At 41.9% G+C, this 18,407-nt stretch overlaps 2 protein-coding genes across 6 annotated transcripts; both read right to left on the reverse strand.

Moving 5' to 3' along the window:
- Positions 1-252: 252 nt before the first annotated feature.
- On the reverse strand, positions 253-10,064 carry serbp1b (SERPINE1 mRNA binding protein 1b). 2 transcript variants are annotated; one of them, XM_019348002.2, is made up of 9 exons: positions 9,685-10,064; positions 8,794-8,974; positions 8,487-8,627; positions 7,774-7,845; positions 7,426-7,500; positions 7,005-7,182; positions 5,772-5,837; positions 5,370-5,555; positions 253-2,040 (listed from the first exon to the last, which is right to left on the reverse strand). In XM_019348002.2, the coding sequence occupies exons 1-9, from the start codon at positions 9,938-9,940 to the stop codon at positions 1,981-1,983; spliced, it is 1,215 nt and encodes a 404-aa protein (XP_019203547.1). In that variant the 5' UTR covers positions 9,941-10,064; the 3' UTR covers positions 253-1,980. The 2 variants fall into 2 exon arrangements, with proteins under 2 accessions (XP_019203547.1, XP_005458094.1); XM_005458037.4 differs by having other exon boundaries at positions 5,370-5,558; positions 9,685-10,062.
- Positions 10,065-11,660: 1,596 nt separating this feature from the next.
- LOC100708654 (3-keto-steroid reductase) lies at positions 11,661-18,321 on the reverse strand. 4 transcript variants are annotated; one of them, XM_005458034.4, is made up of 11 exons: positions 18,143-18,318; positions 17,424-17,555; positions 17,165-17,270; positions 15,351-15,554; positions 15,136-15,228; positions 14,915-15,029; positions 13,947-14,141; positions 13,735-13,839; positions 13,583-13,639; positions 13,390-13,488; positions 11,661-13,240 (listed from the first exon to the last, which is right to left on the reverse strand). In XM_005458034.4, exons 4-11 carry the CDS (start codon positions 15,476-15,478, stop codon positions 13,106-13,108), a joined length of 927 nt encoding a protein of 308 aa, XP_005458091.1. In that variant the 5' UTR covers positions 15,479-15,554; positions 17,165-17,270; positions 17,424-17,555; positions 18,143-18,318; the 3' UTR covers positions 11,661-13,105. The 4 variants fall into 4 exon arrangements, 3 of the variants coding, with proteins under 3 accessions (XP_005458091.1, XP_005458093.1, XP_003453353.1); XM_005458036.4 differs by lacking the exon at positions 17,424-17,555; XM_003453305.5 differs by lacking the exons at positions 17,165-17,270; positions 17,424-17,555.
- Positions 18,322-18,407: the final 86 nt, after the last annotated feature.

Here is an 18,407-nt window from a genome sequence, read left to right on the forward strand (position 1 = left end):
CTTTGCCAAAAACTGATTTCAGCTTCTACCTTGAGACAGGAGTGTTATTTCCAGCTCAAAATGACTCCATATTATCCATGAGAGATATGTCTGACAGATTACAGGCTAACAAGTCATTTACAACAGTTTAAATTTCCATAAAAACAACACCGTTTCTTTCACTCTAGTCTAAATGAGGAACTGGCACTGAATAAACTACTGAAAACAGCACATTTGTGAATGCATTTAAAGGAGCCACTGACAGAGCAGACGTAACACCTCTAAAGCATTTTTATTAGAACAGGGATGTTTGCAGAGAAAGTTTTAATGTCATGTGGCTCAAACGGTCCTACGAGGAAAACTGCTCCAGCCTGTTGTATCAGCGCGTCGCCAGCAAGTCTTTGCAGAGCACGACAAGTAAAGCTTTAAAAATTCACTCCATCAGGTATTCGGTGTGACACCCCCACCCCCGCACCCACCCCACCCACACATGAAACATACCCGCTTTTATTAAAAGAAAAAAACTAAAATGCTTGCTGGAAAATGCTGAGACAGGCAGCTGAGAGCACCTTTAACTCACATTTTACATTCTGCAGCTTGTTCCACAATGACCGCTGACATTTCTTTCAGACAAATTATGCATTGATGCTTGTTCACAGATTAAAATAAAAATAAGATTACAAAAAAAACCCCAAAACAAAACAACAAAAACAAAATAAAACATCAAATATGGTTTAAAGTAAAAGGGAAGAAAAACAATCTTCAGAGGAATTGGTGCTAATAAAACCAAGTGCTTTGAGATCTGAAAGACAGTACAGATACTCTAAAAGAGCGAGATATGTTCATGGTCTAGCTACGCTATCATTCTCACCTACATTTCAACAATCACTTCATAAAAGACATTAAGAACTACTTCAGGCGACAACTTGCACTCTCCTGTTTGAGAAGGGCAAGTTCAGCAGAGAAAATGCTGAAATCCTAAGCAACTAGCTGTCAAAAATCACACGCACGCTCTCACACTTTGCTGCAAACAACACACACTCACACAAACACACGCCTGCACGCATATTCTCAACAAAAAAACAAAACAATATTTGCTTAGTGGTCCTGAAATTACAAGTTGTATAGCCTGTATGACCTAAGAGGACCAGCCTAAAGATACATTGGGCCCCGGTACACCCTTAAAAAAAAGAAAGAAAAAAAAGTGGGTAGCACTTCTGGATCAGGGGATGTGAAACACTACTAACCACTGGTCCACCAAAAAAAGAGGCAAACTATCAAAACAAAAAACAAACAATGAGAAGAGGCATCAACTTTCACTGCACGACAAGCAGAAAAATACCAAGCTTTAGTAGAAGTCACATTTAACCTGGTTACCCATCCTCAACTTGTGCCTCACAAAGGGATGGATAGTCAGGATCCAAGTAATTACACTTTAAATGCATGTTAAGCCGTACTTCAGACATCTAGTACAAGTACAAGGTTCTAATGTAGTGTAGTGCTACCACATCAGCGTGTATTACTGGGAGGGCCAAAAAATACACTCCAGTACAAAGCCTTTTCTAAAGATGACCCCATAATACTGAGCTGAAGTCATTACGGGGAGGAGAGGAATACACACACTTCAATCTAATTGCAGAAATGCATAAATTCAAGCAGCACAAAAAAATATCAATGAAGTATGCGTAATCTCTGGGGAAAAGAAAGAAAGAAAAAAAGTATGAAAACATCCCTGCTTTCATGTTCCTAAATACAAAACTTCAGTGTAACAAGAGGTCCTTTTCTGCCCTTTTTTTTGTCTTTTAGTCTCCTTTAAAACAGGTAAAATTTAAGTCCTTGGGTGGTGTGAGTGGTATGGGATGACAGTCTTTTTGTGTCATTTAATTTTTTTTTTCTCTCTGTTTTTCTTATATACTTGAAGATGTGGTAAGCATGCAAGCCTCGTAGAGGAGGGGCCCGGAAGGGCTGATGGGTGGGCTGGTGGTGAAAGAGGGAGCCTTTTTAAGCCAAGGCTGGGAAGGCCTCAGGATCATCCACATTGGGGACTGACACTCCACTAGCCTGGTGGGAACAAGCAGACAAGAACCAGGACAACGTTAGGATGGCTTGAAATGAAGCTGGTATGAACAGTTCACATGCAGTTCCTCCAATGGCCACTTGAGGCTGGCTCCAAAAGTGAGTCAATCCCTATACTCTCATGTTAAAATGCAGAGTTTTATCTCTGTAACCAATAACCCCCATCATTTCTCCTTCTATAACACACCCATTTAAGCTGTTTAAATACTCAGAAATAATGCAGTTTTAGGGCCACTTTGAGTGACAGGCAGATGCCTACACAGGTGTCTGTGGCTACTATTATACCTGGGAGGCTTCACCTCTATTAATTGAAGTCCCTGAACTGTATGTGTCTGTAGGGCTCAGGCCTTTTTGAGTATTTTAGTGCAGTTAGCTGACGGGTAACACGGCCTACTGTATGGTTAACAATCAACAGCCCAAGGATGCTGATCTGGTGTGTGAATCTATCAAGTTTGTAAGTGTTAGCTGGAAAAACAACACAGCATATTATCTCTCAATCAAACTAAACAACAACAAAAAGATCTCAACTCGCATAATGCTAAATTTTAGGTTTTAAAAAATGGAACGACCCAACCCAGAGACAGGTTGGGTGGAGTAGCTACATCGTTTAATCTACGAATTCTGGCGTTTTGGGTTGTGGGTTGGTGATAGCTGAGGCACATGGTGTATAAAAAGTCAGCAATGTCCTGCAGACTCAATAACCGTGTGCTGGGACCTTCACAGCATGTGTTTCTATGGATGAGCAGCTGACGTAGGTGTAAAGTGAAGGAGGCAGTACTCCTATCAATGGAGTGTATGTAAATTGTCTTTATATGCGGTCAGCTGTAGTGCTGAATCCATCAGTCACCTCTGTAGCTCCCTTCAGTTACAGGGAGCTTGTTAGTGTCTTAAAGCTTACTTTTGATTTTCGGGCTCAAAACTGCAAAGTTTTTCACTTTACAAGAGGCTTTTGACACTTCTGCTGGGACTGTACCTGCATTTGTACATATTATATATATTATACACATGTATATTTAGGATTTTGTCTGCATAGAGGAAAATATTTGGAACTCCTCTAAGACATTTTATCCATAGCATAACATTTTTTTTCAACTTGTAACCAGTTTTGTTAATTAATTCAAGCATAATCCACATTTCTGCTCAAATAGTCAAAAACAAACAAGAAACAGTATAGATGTGTCAAATAGGATAACACTGACTTATTGTCTTTACTAAGCTAGTAAATACATGGACATTAAATTAAGTTCTAATAACTATAGCGTATATTTAGATGTACACATACCAGGGTTCGTACGCTTTTTTCAGGGTCAAATTCAAGCACTTTCAAGGTCCCTTTTTAAGCTTTTCCAGCACCCCCCCCGCCCCAAACAGAATGCATGTTTCAATTTGCATCACCTCAGTTCAATTTATCTAAATTCAGACAAAATTTAAAATACAAGTAGAAAGTGATATTTTTGACTGTAAAAACCACAAGCATGTTTAACGAATCATTTTCAGAACTTGAAATGCAAATAGAAATTGGACATTCGAAAAAAAAAAAAAAAATATGCACAAGTTTTGCAAACAACAAAGTTATATGGTACTATTTACCTAAAAATGCAGCCAAGGCTCAGAGGTTTTTTATATAACCATTCAAAACTATTTACAGAACAATCAGGTGTGATGCATCAAATAAGAAGGCAAATTATTTATGCAACTCCAAAAAATAGTTAGTGTCCACTATAACAGATGAGAACAGCACAGGGATCAATCCTGCAGGTCTGACAGCAGGTGTGTCACTCAGCGTTTACACTGCAACCTGCCTTTGGTGGCTTTTTTGCAGCAACTGTGACGTTCACTAGTAGAACTGACACACAAAACAGAACGACTACACTACACACTAACTACACAAGACAACACACTAACTTGAGACTACAAACATGATAAACATCACAAATCTCTCCCGTATCAAAACTCTCTCTCTCTTTTTCGCTCACTCGCTCTCTCTCTCTTCCCAACCACCAAATACCACATGTTGCCGTATCATTTTTTGATTGGTCGACATGGTACATTTTTCCACCAATAGAGAAGGAGTGTTTTTTCTTTTTTTCACTCACAAGCAAAGTGTGTTTGCTAGCGCTCTCCTTAGAAAACGCTGTTTTTACCGTTTCTTCCCGGAGTAAACGCCACTGTTTTTATCAGAAACCCCCCCCAAAAACATGGGTTTTACGTGACCTATCAACACAATTTAAAAACTGGTATATAGTTTGAAGTCCGCACGTTCGACCCAAGTTGAAATGGAGACTCTGGGTCCGTCGATCACAGAGGGTTAATCAGAAAGCCTTAAGTTAGCTAGTTATGTATCGGGCTAATGTTTAAAGCTTTCACTTGAGTAAATTAACTCATATTACTGCTAAGTAATGTTAGCTAAGTTCACAGCATATTCCATAATAGCGCTGCCATACTGCATCACACTCAGTGCATTTCAATCATTTCTCCAGCGAGTTTGATAGCTAGCAAAATAATAACCATAATTTAAAAAAATAGCATGTGTAACGTACGCGTACTGGAAAATTATTTACTAGGACTCACCTATCATGCGACTGGAGAACGCAAACTCCGCCATTGTTGTTTTCCATCAAACACTCATTAAAACAGCAACCTACAGGTATGTTAGCGCACTCATCCCCGACTGTCCGAGGGAGGGGCGGGGTCACATATTGAAACAGACGCAAGGCAGCCCAGGCGGGGAAATTTTGCTTTTGCTTTTTGCGACTCATTTTATTTCTCTATCTGATAAGAAAACAATTCAATCAGATAGCTATTTACTGTGAATGAAATACAGTTACATTTTCAAGCACCACATCTGAAATTCAAGCACTTTTCAAACCTTGAAAAGACTACACTTTCAAGGATTTCAAGCACCCGTACGAACCCTGACATACGCACACTCTGCGATACAGACCGGGCGTAACTTTGCCAAAAAATGTCTTCGCTAGACAGACTGACTAACACTCCCCTGAAACCCATTATTAATATGAATGTCAAATTTATTGACAATGAAAAAAAAGAAAAGAAAAAGCATGTGCTTTATTCAAATTTAAACACCAGTATTAGGACAATTCCCCTGCCTGACTGACATGAGGTCAGTAACTGAGTTTTGCATGGTGGAGCATGTGTTCAGTGCTCTATTATTACAGGGTCTTAGTGATTCACAGAAGGTTTTTCCAACTCAGTGATTTTACAGCCGGTTCAGTCAGAGAGCCAACTCTTTTGTGCAGGACACTAAACCTTTGTTGTCGGCAGTGATGGCAGCTTTTTTTTTTTGCCATTACCTTTTCGGAACGTCCTCCCCCGCGTGCCGTCCTGCTGCCTCCCCCGCCGCGGCCTCCCCTGCCACCACGTGCGCCCCCACGCCCGCGACCGGGGCGGCCAAGGTCTCCAAAGTTGATCTCCAGCTGAGATGTGATGTCGTTGGCTGGTTTGCGGAAATGGTGGTCACTGGACTCGTCAGCGGTGGCCTGCTGATAAAGAACCGTAGATGGCCATCACGCTAGATGTCAACTGTGCTTGGATCAGAAATGCAGCGTTCCATCAGTGAGCTCTGCTTCTTACCATGCCTCCAGCTTTAAACTCTTCTCAGTATTTTTAAAAGGTATCGCCACCGAGTCGCAGCTAACACTGAACATTTTCATGGGCTGAGTGAATGAAAAAACAAGTGTGAGTAATGCAGGTACCTTGTGGTAGAGAGTGTGCGATTCTGCTTCTGTCTCTGCAGTGTCGATCAAAGCCCCAACAGGTCTCTGGAAATCGAACAAAAGATATCACCACAGAGTTATTTTTAGACAGCAGAATGACCACCAACCAAACAGCCTGAGCATGTTTACCTGACACTAACCACACACATCACAGCAAGCCTGTCACTATTGCCTATTTAAATGCAGTTTCTAACGGAATACAAGGATACATGCGGTCCACTTTAAACATGGTTCAAGTGACCTGTCAGCCCACAGTGTCTACAGCCAGATTTCTGTCACACACATACACTTCAAAGTAAACAACTGGAATAATCACAATAAACTTAAAATCATCAGCGTGCAAGTCTGAGCTACCTGAGCCTGACTAGATCTGATGCAGAACAGTCAATTACTGAATGACTGTTCAGAATGTATTGATGTACAACTCTAGCCTCAACAGATGGCAGCAGCCCCATCTCTCTGTGCAGCAGAAAATGTAACCAAGCATGGTGACAAGTAAGACAAATAACAGCCAGGATGATTGTGCATCACTCTGATGGAGAAAATAACCTGTTTTATGTAGGTGGTGTCAGAGCACCACCTAACCGCACTCTGCACATGCATGTGGACATCAACCTGCATGTAATGAAGGCTGCACTTGCCAAGCTAATCTAATAATGTGTGTGTCCAATGCTACACATTTCAGAAAAGCAACTTTGTGACACATCCAAACTAAGCAGCTGAAGCTCCACACAAGACTTTCTTATAGCAGCCATCTTTGGCTTTTCACAATCTCACCACATCTCATCAGCTTTACTGCTGGTGATGCACGGTGGTTAGTAACCTGCGTTGTTTTAAGACGGTTGGCAAGGAGCTTCTACCTGCATCACCGCCCAAGCTGACAGTACTAGTGCATTACATCCTATCAAGCACCAGTAAAAACCAAGGGAAAACAGTCTATATAATGGGGTTTGCAGACAAAAAAGTCTCTGTAATAACTTAATGACTGTTTCAACATGCACATGCACAAAAGCAATATGTTCCAGTTATTATATAAACTGATTAACAGTTTCCAATGGCTTTTAAATATATGCGCAAGAGTTTTTGACTTGTAAATTAGTCCCCAGGAACATCCCAAGTATAGATGGCAAAGGTCTTTTTCAGGGAGCCAAAGGACTAAAAGGTAAAGGTCTAAGCTGCGGGCGAGGAAAGCTTTCAGCACACCACACTCACGTCTTCGCTCTTGGACTTGTGCAGCACATATCCTTTCTTCCACTGGCTGTCGGCTCCCTCGTTGGGCTTGCGGATGTTGAACTCCACCTTGGTGCGCTCCTTGTCCTGCATGGCCTTCCACTCGTCCAGGGTCATCTCTTTGGGGCCTTCATTTTTCACCTCTTCGACCTCGTTCTCTCTGCAATGCCAGGAACACACAACACTGTGGGAACTCGCCAATCCTCTTACCTCTATACATGCCCTCTAATCCTGAGGCCAAAAGGTCAGAGGCAGCGTTTAACAAAATCGCCCTTGTTGCGTCACAACAGCAGTGCAAACGCTAACAGAAACGCAATGTGACAACTCATTAACTTTGCACACGGGGATCCTTTTCCATCCAAACATCCAACATCCATCCAACACAAGGACACAGGATTCTCACTTGTTCTCGGAGCCAGCAGGTGCGTTTTCCTCGCCCTCTGGGGTCGTCTCAGGGGGAGCGGTTTGTTCAGCCTCACTGGGAACAAAGATGCACAACCTCTGTGTCAGTAATAGTAAGCTTCCTCTAGCTGAAACATTAACTGTCTGAGCCTCTTCATAAAGGAAACAGTGACACTCCAAGCTTAAAGCGAACAGGGAAACATCCCAACACATCCTTAAACTGCAGCATCCTGTGATATGACAAAACCAGAAGCACTTCAAAAGAGAGAGAGAGTGCCCACAGTCCTCATTATCCTGCTGACAGCGGCGCTCCGACAAACAGGCCATGTGTCTGTTTGGGGAAACTCACCTCACTTCGTCCTTCACGTTGCCCCAGTTGTGCGAGCCGCTTCCGCCGCGCTTCTCCTCGCTCTTCGGATTGCTGCAGCGAAAACAGAAAGGGAAGACGGCCAACGGTGTATGAGTTCTCTTAAATTCTCTCAGACCACAGTGAGGGGCTCTTCTCATTAAGGAAAGTGCTGATTACAGCCTGAGACAACATAAAGAACCACTTTCTTGAGATGCTGTTCCCCCTGGACTCTCACAGAATCCAGATAGTCAGGAGCTGCTGGGTCTGGGATTCTAGTAGAGCAGCTTTGCATGATTCACAGATCAAAATAATCTCTTTTTTTAACCTTATACGGGGCCTTGGTGAAGCCCTTCAGTTGATTATCCAATCAAAACTATATTTTAGCCCCTCCCCCTTTTAAACTAGCTTTCTTCTGATTGGCTGCCCCTCATAAACAGAAGGAGTGAACAGCAGTGTGCCTGACACATCCCATGTTTCTGACATCATACATAGCAAAGACTGGAAAAATAAGCACTTGTTTATTTATCTTTGAGCTCAGAGATTACCGGCGTGTATGCTTATCTCATTATTAGAAACTGTACGCATATTTAGTATAAACATCTACTGTTATAACAGTATTTACATGACAAAATAGGAAAATAATATAAGGCAAAGTAGCTTTCATGCACTGGTAGGCGATTTCTACTCATGACCTCAGCTCAGCACATACTTACGATTTGTCATTGCTGCTGTGTCTGTCGAAGTCTCGTTTGCCACGGGAGTCAAAGCCGTCGCCTCGGCCCATGCCCCGCCCTCTTCCACCACGCCCGCCCCGGCCGCCACCACGCCCTCTCGGGGGCCTGTCTCCAGAAGGCCTGGTGCACAGAAACAGATACAATTTAAAACACACGGATGAAGGTGATGTTAAGAGAAACATGCACTCCATCAACAACAGTTGCAAGCTCTCAAACCCTGCACACGTCTTGCACCAGCCGGCATGTTTTAAATAAGCCATCCATCTCTCTCATTCTTGCTGCTCACTTTTCCACAGTAAACTCTCCGGCCCCCTCGGGTTTGTCCTCAGCAGGTTTCTCAAAGCGGCGCTCGCGGGGTGGTCTTCGGTCCGGCCTCTTGTCTCCAGGTCGCCCTTCACCCTGCGCGCCCTGGTGCTGGGAACCAGACTGGCCCTGCTGGTCTGCTCTTCTTCCCACCCGCCTGATACCTGCAAATCAAAGGAGCACAAGCTGAATTTATGCTCAGCTGTGTTGTTTAGATTTTAGACCCTGTGTGTAGGAAAATGCTAAACAAAACGAGAAAACAACAAATGCATCACCTGATGTGTGATCTCCCATCATCTCCTTTCAGCAGTACATACAATGAGAACTTAATGTAACTGCATTGAAGATGGCTCTTTTTACTTGCTTTGGATGAATTCAATTAAGACCAATACACTCTAATACGATTAGTTAGGGATAATAACAAGAGCAGCGCTCTGTCTAGTCTTCCCAGCACAGGTGATGCCTTTTCCTTTCTCCCCACATTTGCTTTGCAAAGTCAGAAGCTGCTAATAGAGCTGTATCCTCCACACAGAAAACCAACACTGCACCTTCCTGTCAAACGCTAGCAGAAACCATTTCTGCAACACGGGCTCGCCAGTCTGCACCTCGCTGCTGGCTTTAACCCGCTCTGGTTCGGTACGCGTTCAAGTCCAGCTACGTTCTGTCTGCGAGGCTTTATTTTTAGTCTGTCCTCTAATAACAGCAGCACAGGGTCCATATTGACCTCACGCTGTGTGTCTCGCTCAGCCGAGTCGAGCTAACGTGGCTAACGGGAGCTGCACATGACAGTTGCTACGAAAAGCAAAAATAAACATGCATCGCTCATTAGCGAGAGAAGCAGGTGCATTGTTTTCCTTCCTTTCCTTTTCATTACCTTCTTTCTTCAGGGGGATTGGCGCCTGGGTCTCCTCCTTTTTGTCCAGCAGAGGGTTCTTTCTGTCCTTCTGTGACTCCTTCTTCGGCTGCTTAGCGGCTTGAGCCGCGGTCTTGGTGGAAGCAGCGGCGGCCCCCTCCTTCTTCTTGTTTTCGGCAGCCTTCAGGATCTCGAAAGGGTCGGACTCATCGTCCAATAACTGGTCGAACCGGTTGGTCACGACACAGCCGAAGCCTTCTTGCAGTTGTCCGGGCATGATGGCGCCCCTTCAACGGGATTCACCTCCGATTCTACGAGGCTTGATGCGACCAGTTGGCTGGATGCTGCCACAAGATGGCTGGGAGAGCTGCCCCTTCTCTTCCGGTGCGAGCATCATCCGGGACATCGTGCAGCGCACACCAATGTGTGCACGCGTCGGCTGCAATGTTTTTATTTACATTACGTAACGCTACGCTTTCATGTCCTCCGCGAGTAATCCGGGTTTGCATTTCTGAGAGGGTGTCACATGCAAGGGGAGCTCTCAGAGTTTTGTTGCGCTTTCTGAGTGCTGCTGCACGCTGCTGCTGAGAATAGAAGTTACAGGTACTGATGAAAGTAACTTTATGACTGCAGACTTCATGCATACTGAACACAGGGCCTAAACTGTGCCCATTTAAACCTGGATACATCTGTATGTGCAGCTGCACCTCATCCTGATGCTACTGACAGGCACATCATCAGATTAAGTGGGATTTTCCAGTTTATAATAATAATAAAAGGGTGGTGTGGTTAGGGCCAACAGGGGCATGCTGAGTAACATATTCAGCAGAATCAGTTCTTTAGGTTCACTGAGAAAGCTGTCACACGGGTTGAACAAAAAAATCAAGGAAATATCTCCAGGCACTAAATGTTGGCCCAGTTCTTTTGCTTTTTGTTTTTCAGCTGGGCTGAGGTTTGTCCTGGAGTGTCTCAAATGGACAGGAAGTTGACTGTGTTCACCTGAATTTAGGTTTTCAATTTTTGTATTTTATCCTTCTGCAGTCTCAAAGTGAAGCTGTCCAGATGAATAGAGTCGACTTTCTGCCATTTCATTGTTGTAATAACAGGTACAGTGTGCCACTGGATTTACACTTATAGTCTGCAGATTCTCCATTAAACATTTAATAGGTTTACTGATAAAATATAGTTTTAGAGAGACATTTCTGCATAACTATAAAGCTGGGCTTTGTCTCTGAAATGTGTCCGGAGTTCAAGGCATGATGATGTGAAAAAATGTACTTTTAATTTGCTCACCACACTACTTTCACTACTTTCCTGTAATTCACAAGAAGAGCTTGAAACCAAAAGGAGACATGCATCGCACATGGTCAGCGCAGCTTTACTTGAGGCAAAACTTCAGAGGGATATACGACGAAGGACAAAAAATAAAGTCGCCAAAATATATCGATACTTGAACCAATTCACCACTCTGCATCGTGTCTGACAAATATGACAGTTTACAGAAGTGCACCTGTGTGACGCAGTAATAACTTTTTTCAGGGCGTGCTATTATTAGCAAATGAAATTTTATTTGAATTGACATCCATCATTTCTTTATATTTTACTTGGAAAATTAAATTAATTTATATAGGACCAAATCACAGGAATGGTTGACTCAATGTGCTTTATATTGTAAGAAGACCCAACAGCAATACAGAGAAAACCCCAATAATCAGACCACCGCCTATGAGCAAGCACTTGGCGACTGTGGGAAGGAAAAACTCCATTTTAACAGGAAGAACCAGGCTCAGGGAGGGGCAGCCATCAGCTTTAACCAGCTGGGGAAAATAGGTACAGCAATTCATTGAAACATGTGCAAACACACATGTACATAAGAGGCAAAATGAGCTGAAAGTTAATATTTGGAATGACCCCATTACATAGTAGCTCATAGCATTGGTGTGGCATTTAATATGTCACACCACTTTATGAATGTGTAATATATTTAATATGTAACCTTTTACCTATATGCACAATTGTCAAAAAAGAGGTACTGTTGTATTCTTCAGGTCATTTGAAATTAAGTCTACTCATTACCAAAACTGGCACAGATTTAGTTATTTGAACATTTTTTTAGATTTTGGATTCCAGTACTTTATAAAATTTACACATAAAAATTTTTTACAAATAAAAATGGAAAAAAAAGAAAAATCATTGGATAATGGACAGGACTAAACATCCTTTCCTACTAGTCGCCTAACAAAGAAAAAATATACTTGGTTGTATTTTGTATATTCCCTCAAAAAAATGTTGGATTGACTTTTTCTTTTTAGTTTAGTAAATGCAAGAGTTGATATCTGAGGTGACTGAAAGATAACAAAATCTAACAGTGGGGTGTGATGCTGTGGATATATGGTAATGAAATAAATAACCAAAAAATGCTAATACTGGTATAAAGCAGCTAATTTATTTACTTGCACACTTATTCACCCTATTACAAACTATAAGTTTTTCCATTTATTTACTCGACAATCCTTCGATAATTTATTATTTGTATGGAAACAATCTCCAGATTACACAGAGCTGGTGGCCTCAAGAAGCCAGGGCATTAACAAAGAGCTAATTAACTTTGTGGGGCAGGAAACACGATGCAGCTATCAGGTGAAAACACAGCAGGGTCCACTTTACAACAGGAAAGCGCTTTCTTGTTACTGATCTCATGTGAACTTGTTGACCCTCAATGAACTTCCACTGTTTGTTTAAAAACAGTGATTCTTGTGATTCTGAGTTTAAAAACCGTGACAGGCTCAGCTCTTCAAAGTCTCTTCATTATGTTAACAAAGTTTCAAGAAATGCAAAGTGTGTTTCTATTATTAACATGCTGAAATATGAAACAATGTGAGTAATGTGAGGAGGTTTGTAGAGAGCTCAAAGTAGCTTATCAAAAAGGCCCTTACTGCCCACACAGCTATTTAAATTAGACCTCTCAGTGTGATGTGGTTCAAGTTCATGGTATGATTGGAAAGTCTTTAGAGCAGTGTTAACAGAGGACTGAGTGAATATCGGTGGACTTTAAAAAAAAAGAAAGGAACAGTTGCATTTCCTTCATGACTGATCATGCTGTGCATTTGTCTAATTACATAAAACAACCAAGCTAAGTTTTGTCTAACCTGATGGAGAGGTGCAGCTTGATCAAAGAAGATGTTGGGACAGATCTTTCTTTAACATTTTGACTCAGGGAAAATGTCCCCATGGGGTCCCCTCAGAAGTAGTCAGAGTTAACATAATCACTTATATAAACCAAAGCTTTGACCTTGGCTGAGGTAGAACAAGCGTGATCATTTCACCCTCTGTTCAGTGGTCCACCTGGGAAGGATGGGATGAATAAGGGCAGTGACACTGGTTCAGATTTCACAGGATCCATTTCAAGAGAGCAAAACCTTCCAGTACAAAAGAATCACTTTTACTCTATCTCGCTGAGGTACCGCTGGTGAGCTTCATTGTCAGCATTTCTCTCACACAGTTTCCTTCTGACCACTTTCTCAAGTTCAAGAAGTTTTGAAAAGAGGACGTCAGCCGTTTCACCATCGATGTCCATCTGAAACGTGAACACAAAGCAGAGAAAACCTGAATTAAGTTAAGTGTAAAAGCAACATATCACACAAATACCATCTGCCACTCTAAAAAACGCTCTGTAACACAGGCCTGAGCACTTTCTCTGTGGAATACAGGGCTCCCGTTACTCACCTGTCGAGGCTTGGTGTAGTTTGTCCCAAGCCCTGATGTTAAACTGTGATACTTTGCTCTGGGATCCAGAGATTCTGGCTTTTGCAGAAACAGCCAGTGCTGTGAGCAGAAAGACCAGGCCATGAATCTGGGTTCACAGAGCCTTTACAGTGCAAATATTCAAATGATTGTAATAATTTTCAAATGGAAATACCAGTGCCTCTGCTCCATTGTACGGTGTAAGGGTGAAAGTGTTGGTGAAGATCCTAATCTGTTTTGCACAATTAGAAAATACATGAACATGAGACTCTTCATACGTAACTGCGGTCACGTTAAAAGATAAAAATAAAATAAGTCTCCACTTACCAACCACATGATGGGCATGATTAGAGTCCAGAAGGAGGAGGGGAGGATACCATAGGTCAAATTAGTCATCACCAGTCCTGGGCAGACTACAGAGGAGAACAGACCCTGTCACAAGACAGAAAGACTTTATAAATCACAGTGACCTCATAAGAGTTTTACAAAGCTTGCAGTGATAGTTACCGCACTGATATCAGAGTATGTGACAGACAAACCTGGCCGTTCATGCGCCTGTTAAGAGCCACGCTGAGCATGTCTGAAGCGTATTTGGAGGAGCTGTAGGGCTCTGTCCCTTTTCTGTGCTGAATGTCATCAATGCTGAAGGCAGACCGGCGGGCATTACTCGAAGAGGTCCACACTACCCTGGACGTATGACCTGTCTGACACAGCAGAGGCTCCAGCTCCCGGATCTGGAAAACCAGGAGAGAATTATATCAGGTCCATAGTGAAACTGCACATTAAGGAGTGATTGTAGGAGGGGTGCATGAATCACTGATTTAAGCAGGCCAGCATAAGAATATATGGATCAACCTGAGGCAGGTATTAATAATTCACTGTGTTAGCCAAATCAAATATTCATTTTATAGAATTTTGTAAGAGAAAAAAAAAGCAAAAGATATTTTATCTTTAAAATGATTATTTTATTTTCAGCAGTCTATGATGGATGCTTCACTACTACATGGTGATCCTGCAATCTTAATGACACATTTATTATGCTAATTAAATAATAATAATTTATAATAATTCACACATCAGGAACAAAACTTGCAAGAAAGAACAAGTTCAAAACATTAAAAACTACATCACACTTATTGGCCACTTTATTAGGTACACCTGTTCAACTGCATGTTTGCCCAAATATCAAATTAACCAATCCCATAGCACCACCTCAATGCATTGCAAATTTGGTCAAAACAACCTGCTGAAGACAGATGTTCAAAGCTTTAATGGGTGCCTTTTGGCTGGGAGAGAAAAAACTGGGTTAAATACACATATTGTTTACATTGCTGCACTAAGCAATGCAACTAAGAGCAACACACACAGCAACAAAGTTTGCAGCTGACTTTCTGTGTCAAACACATATGCACATTAAAGTCAGTATCCTGCCGTTTATTTATGCTACTGCAGGTTAAAAGAAAGCTCTGTATGTGTGTGTGTGCGCGTGTGTGTGTTTGTGGTGTACCAGGACAAAATGACCAAACAGGTTAGTGGCAAAAACTTCCTGTAGGCCATCTGAGTTGAGGCGGTCTTGTTGAGTCAAGAGACCCTCGGCTGTTGCAAACATGTTGATGACATTTCTGCAGTGGGGAAGGTACACTCTTATAGAGCAGCAAAGACACAATATCCAAGCCAATATCAAACAAAACAAAACAAACAAATCATAAACTGGCTTTAGAAATGTACCTGGAAAATAAACCCTTAAAAAAAGCTCTGATGTCCACTTGTGGATTGGGCATAATTCCAGCATTTAGATAGAGAAAGTCAATTCTGTTGTACCTGGAAAAACACACAAATGTGTATTAAAGGTTAAGCTATCAGTTCCTTATTTGTAGTTTCTATCACAAAGAGAACAATCACCAGCGTGATGACGTCAGCATGCAGCATCAAACATCTCTCACCTGGACTTGACCACCTCAGCAGCGTCGAGCACCGACTCCACAGAGCCCACGTCAAGCTGTAGTAAGTCCACATGGGCACCGGTGTGAGAAGTGAGGAGGGCGCTGCGGGCGGCCTCTGCCCGCTGCATGTTCCTGCAGGCCAGACACAGCCGGAGCTGTGTGTCCTCCGTGAGAAGCCTTTCACACAAAGCCAAGCCGATGCCGCTGCAGACAGATGGCAGACAAACACAGCCGTGCACTCGTATTAACAAACTTTCCCTGAACAACTGAGAGATTACCTCACAGATGAAGTAAAGCAAACTGTAAACATGGAGCTAATCTGAAGTCACGTTACTGGAGAAGAGATAATGAAAAAGGATTTTCAAGTAACGTGAAGCTTCCATTTTCATGTACTGTTAATTATGGTCTTTGTTTCCTAAGTGATATTTAGTGGATAAGTTAACTAGTGTGTGGAATGTGAGGGGAAAAAAGGAACATATACAAGTGTTCTGTTTCATCTCTTTTATAGCTGTATGTTAAGTAAAGGGTTATAGGAAGCAGTTATTATATCTTAACATAAAGCTGTAAACCTGGTGAAACAGCTAGTCTCACAGAGATCTGTTACAAATAGTTTGGGAAGCAGATTTATTTCCACTAGTAATCTATTCTTGAGCTTTAGACACTAATACTGAATGATGTTATCCTAAAGGTTTCCCTTTATAGATACAGTCTAGAAATTGCATAAGAATACTTTAGACATCAATACTATACAATTACAGTTGTAAGCAAGCAAATGTGAGATGATTTTGACAGTTTTCTTATGTGCAGTCAACCAGTATGGAGAATCTGGATGTCATCGAAAGAATTATACCCCCCAGATTCACTTTTAGAGCCCATATAAGTATAAGCACAAGTATAAGTATAATATATGTATAAGCCCATATATACAACTAAACAACAACTGTTTGGAAGAGTATGCACATGGATCGAAGAAGTCAGAATACTGTAAAGAAACCACTACTGAGGAAGACCAATATGAAGAGAACAGGTTTGGCTATGAGACAAAAGAAACTACCAAACATTAGACTATGGACTTTGGGCACATGAGTTCCTATTGCAACACACCATCCTATTGCAGTTAAGGTTCTGTTTTCCCAACAGAGCAAAGGACCAAAAACACACCTCCAGACTTTGTGAGGGATGCTTGAAGGAAGTAATGCATCAGATAAGCTGTCCTCGACTATCATCCAACCTAAACCCAACTGAGATGGTTAAGGGTGAGGTGAGATGCAGAGTGAAACAAAAGAGGCTAGCAAGTGCTGAATGTATGGGGAAGACCTTTACGAGACTGCTGGAAACATCTGAAGGTGACGACCAGGTTATGAAAGCTTTGAAATAGTTTCGTGGTGGACAAAGTTGAGAGATGTGGTTACTACAAAGAAAAACGCCTGTATCCAACTTTTGACAGGTGCAGTTCATGGGCAAAATGATATAGATAAGCCAATTTCTACCTTGCAAATGTATCTTTTTTTACATTTTCAAAATGTTTGCCTTTTAAGCATTTTAATATAATGTTATTTGTACTTTAAAGTTACAGTTTGTAAAATCTCAATGCTAGATGCCAGTAGACTGCAGTCAACTGAGTTCTGTTTTCCTACCAATTCCAATTTGAAACCCAGCACAGCCGTGGTGCTGTGCTGGGTTTCCACATCCATTTACTCAGGAGGAGGGTGTAAAAGTTTATGAAAGGAGTTTGATACGAGTCGATATGTCAGTGAAGGTCACTTCTGTCTGATGATAGTGATACTGAGGTGTGTGGTTGAGGATATACTGACCTTTTTGTCAGTAAGAGATGAGTTTTTGCTGACGTTAGCTGCTGTTAGCCTCTGTTAGCTGTTGTTAGCTGGCGTTAGTGTTGGACTTGGACACTTGGTAAATAATCTATCATATCAAGTGAGAATGTAATCAAACTGGTTATCAGAGGAAAAGTGTGATTTTTAGGACACTTGAGGCTAACATTAGCGGACATTAGCATGTCCGATCTGCTGACAATAAGAAACTGTGACAATATCGGGAATAAATGAGCATGTTTACACATGTTTCCGTGTTTAAGAGCCCTGACTTTAGTTCAGGAGATGAGGCTTCAGGTGAGGATGATGTTTTTGTCAGATGCTGGTCGCCTTGTTTGTTTCCTTCATGTCTCTGCTTCTTTGGTTAGGAAGACCCCTTTGCAGATGATAAAACATATGTATCATCCCTTATATCTTGAGTCTGAAGGTACAGACACAAATTGAAATTTCCCTTCACGGCATGCAAATTCCTACGAGATTGCTTCATAGTGGTCAGCCACTGTATTCAATATGACATTCCAAGTTTATGAGAACGCATCAATTTGCCGAAAGATGTAATTACCCATGAATCAATGCATATTCATGAGTACGACATTCTTTTTTTGTTTGAACTTGTGACACACATACATTACATTTGAATATATGTGCTAGTGAAACATTATTACAGAGTAAGAAAGACAGCTTATGAAAGATTTAGAGGCCTTTAATCTCTCACTGTATGAACCTACAGTATGTCTTTCACTAACACGCACTGATACAGTTCATAGGTGGTACTTTGTAGTGTAACTAACTATAGCAATAACCTCCATTACGGTTCCGAAAACAGGTTACACTTGAACAAGTCCAACATGTCTTTTGAAACTCATTGTTTAAAATGAAGAGTAGAAGTCCAAAACAGCATCTTCTAGCTAACAGCACCCGGTGTCCGTATGAACCATTATAAAACAGTTTTAGCGGACTTACCTGTTGGCACCCGTTACAATGACGACCTTTTCCATGCCTGAGCGGAGTGAGCAGCGTCTGTAGAGGAAGCAGACACCGGGGGCAAATTTTCAAACCAGCTGTGTTCACCGGGGACGCTCGGCCCCTCGTCCGATGCCGTTGAAAACAGTCAGCCTATTGCTTAGGCAGCTGCGTGGTGTGATTGGATGTCAACAAACAGCTGGCCAATCAGATTTCACTACAGAGAGCGAGGTGGTCCAAAACGATTAAAGAGCGCAACGGTTGA

Source organism: Oreochromis niloticus, linkage group LG18 (assembly GCF_001858045.2).
Source record: "Oreochromis niloticus isolate F11D_XX linkage group LG18, O_niloticus_UMD_NMBU, whole genome shotgun sequence".
In the NCBI taxonomy this organism is placed as follows: Eukaryota; Metazoa; Chordata; class Actinopteri; order Cichliformes; family Cichlidae; genus Oreochromis; species Oreochromis niloticus.

Excerpts from the sequence above, each read along its gene's own strand:
- serbp1b (XM_005458037.4), bottom strand. The coding sequence starts at position 9,940 with ATGCCCGGACAACTGCAAGAAGGCTTCGGCTGTGTCGTGACCAACCGG. Across the intron at positions 7,846-8,486 it reads CACAGCAGCAATGACAAATC|CAATCCGAAGAGCGAGGAGA; the intron begins GTAAGTATGTGC and ends TTTTCGCTGCAG. Across the intron at positions 5,838-7,004 it reads ACAAGTCCAAGAGCGAAGAC|AGACCTGTTGGGGCTTTGAT; the intron begins GTGAGTGTGGTG and ends TTCGATTTCCAG.
- LOC100708654 (XM_003453305.5), bottom strand. The coding sequence starts at position 18,177 with ATGGAAAAGGTCGTCATTGTAACGGGTGCCAACAG. Across the intron at positions 13,640-13,734 it reads TCATGCCCATCATGTGGTTG|ATTAGGATCTTCACCAACAC; the intron begins GTAAGTGGAGAC and ends TGTGCAAAACAG. Across the intron at positions 13,489-13,582 it reads ACAATGGAGCAGAGGCACTG|CACTGGCTGTTTCTGCAAAA; the intron begins GTATTTCCATTT and ends TTCTGCTCACAG.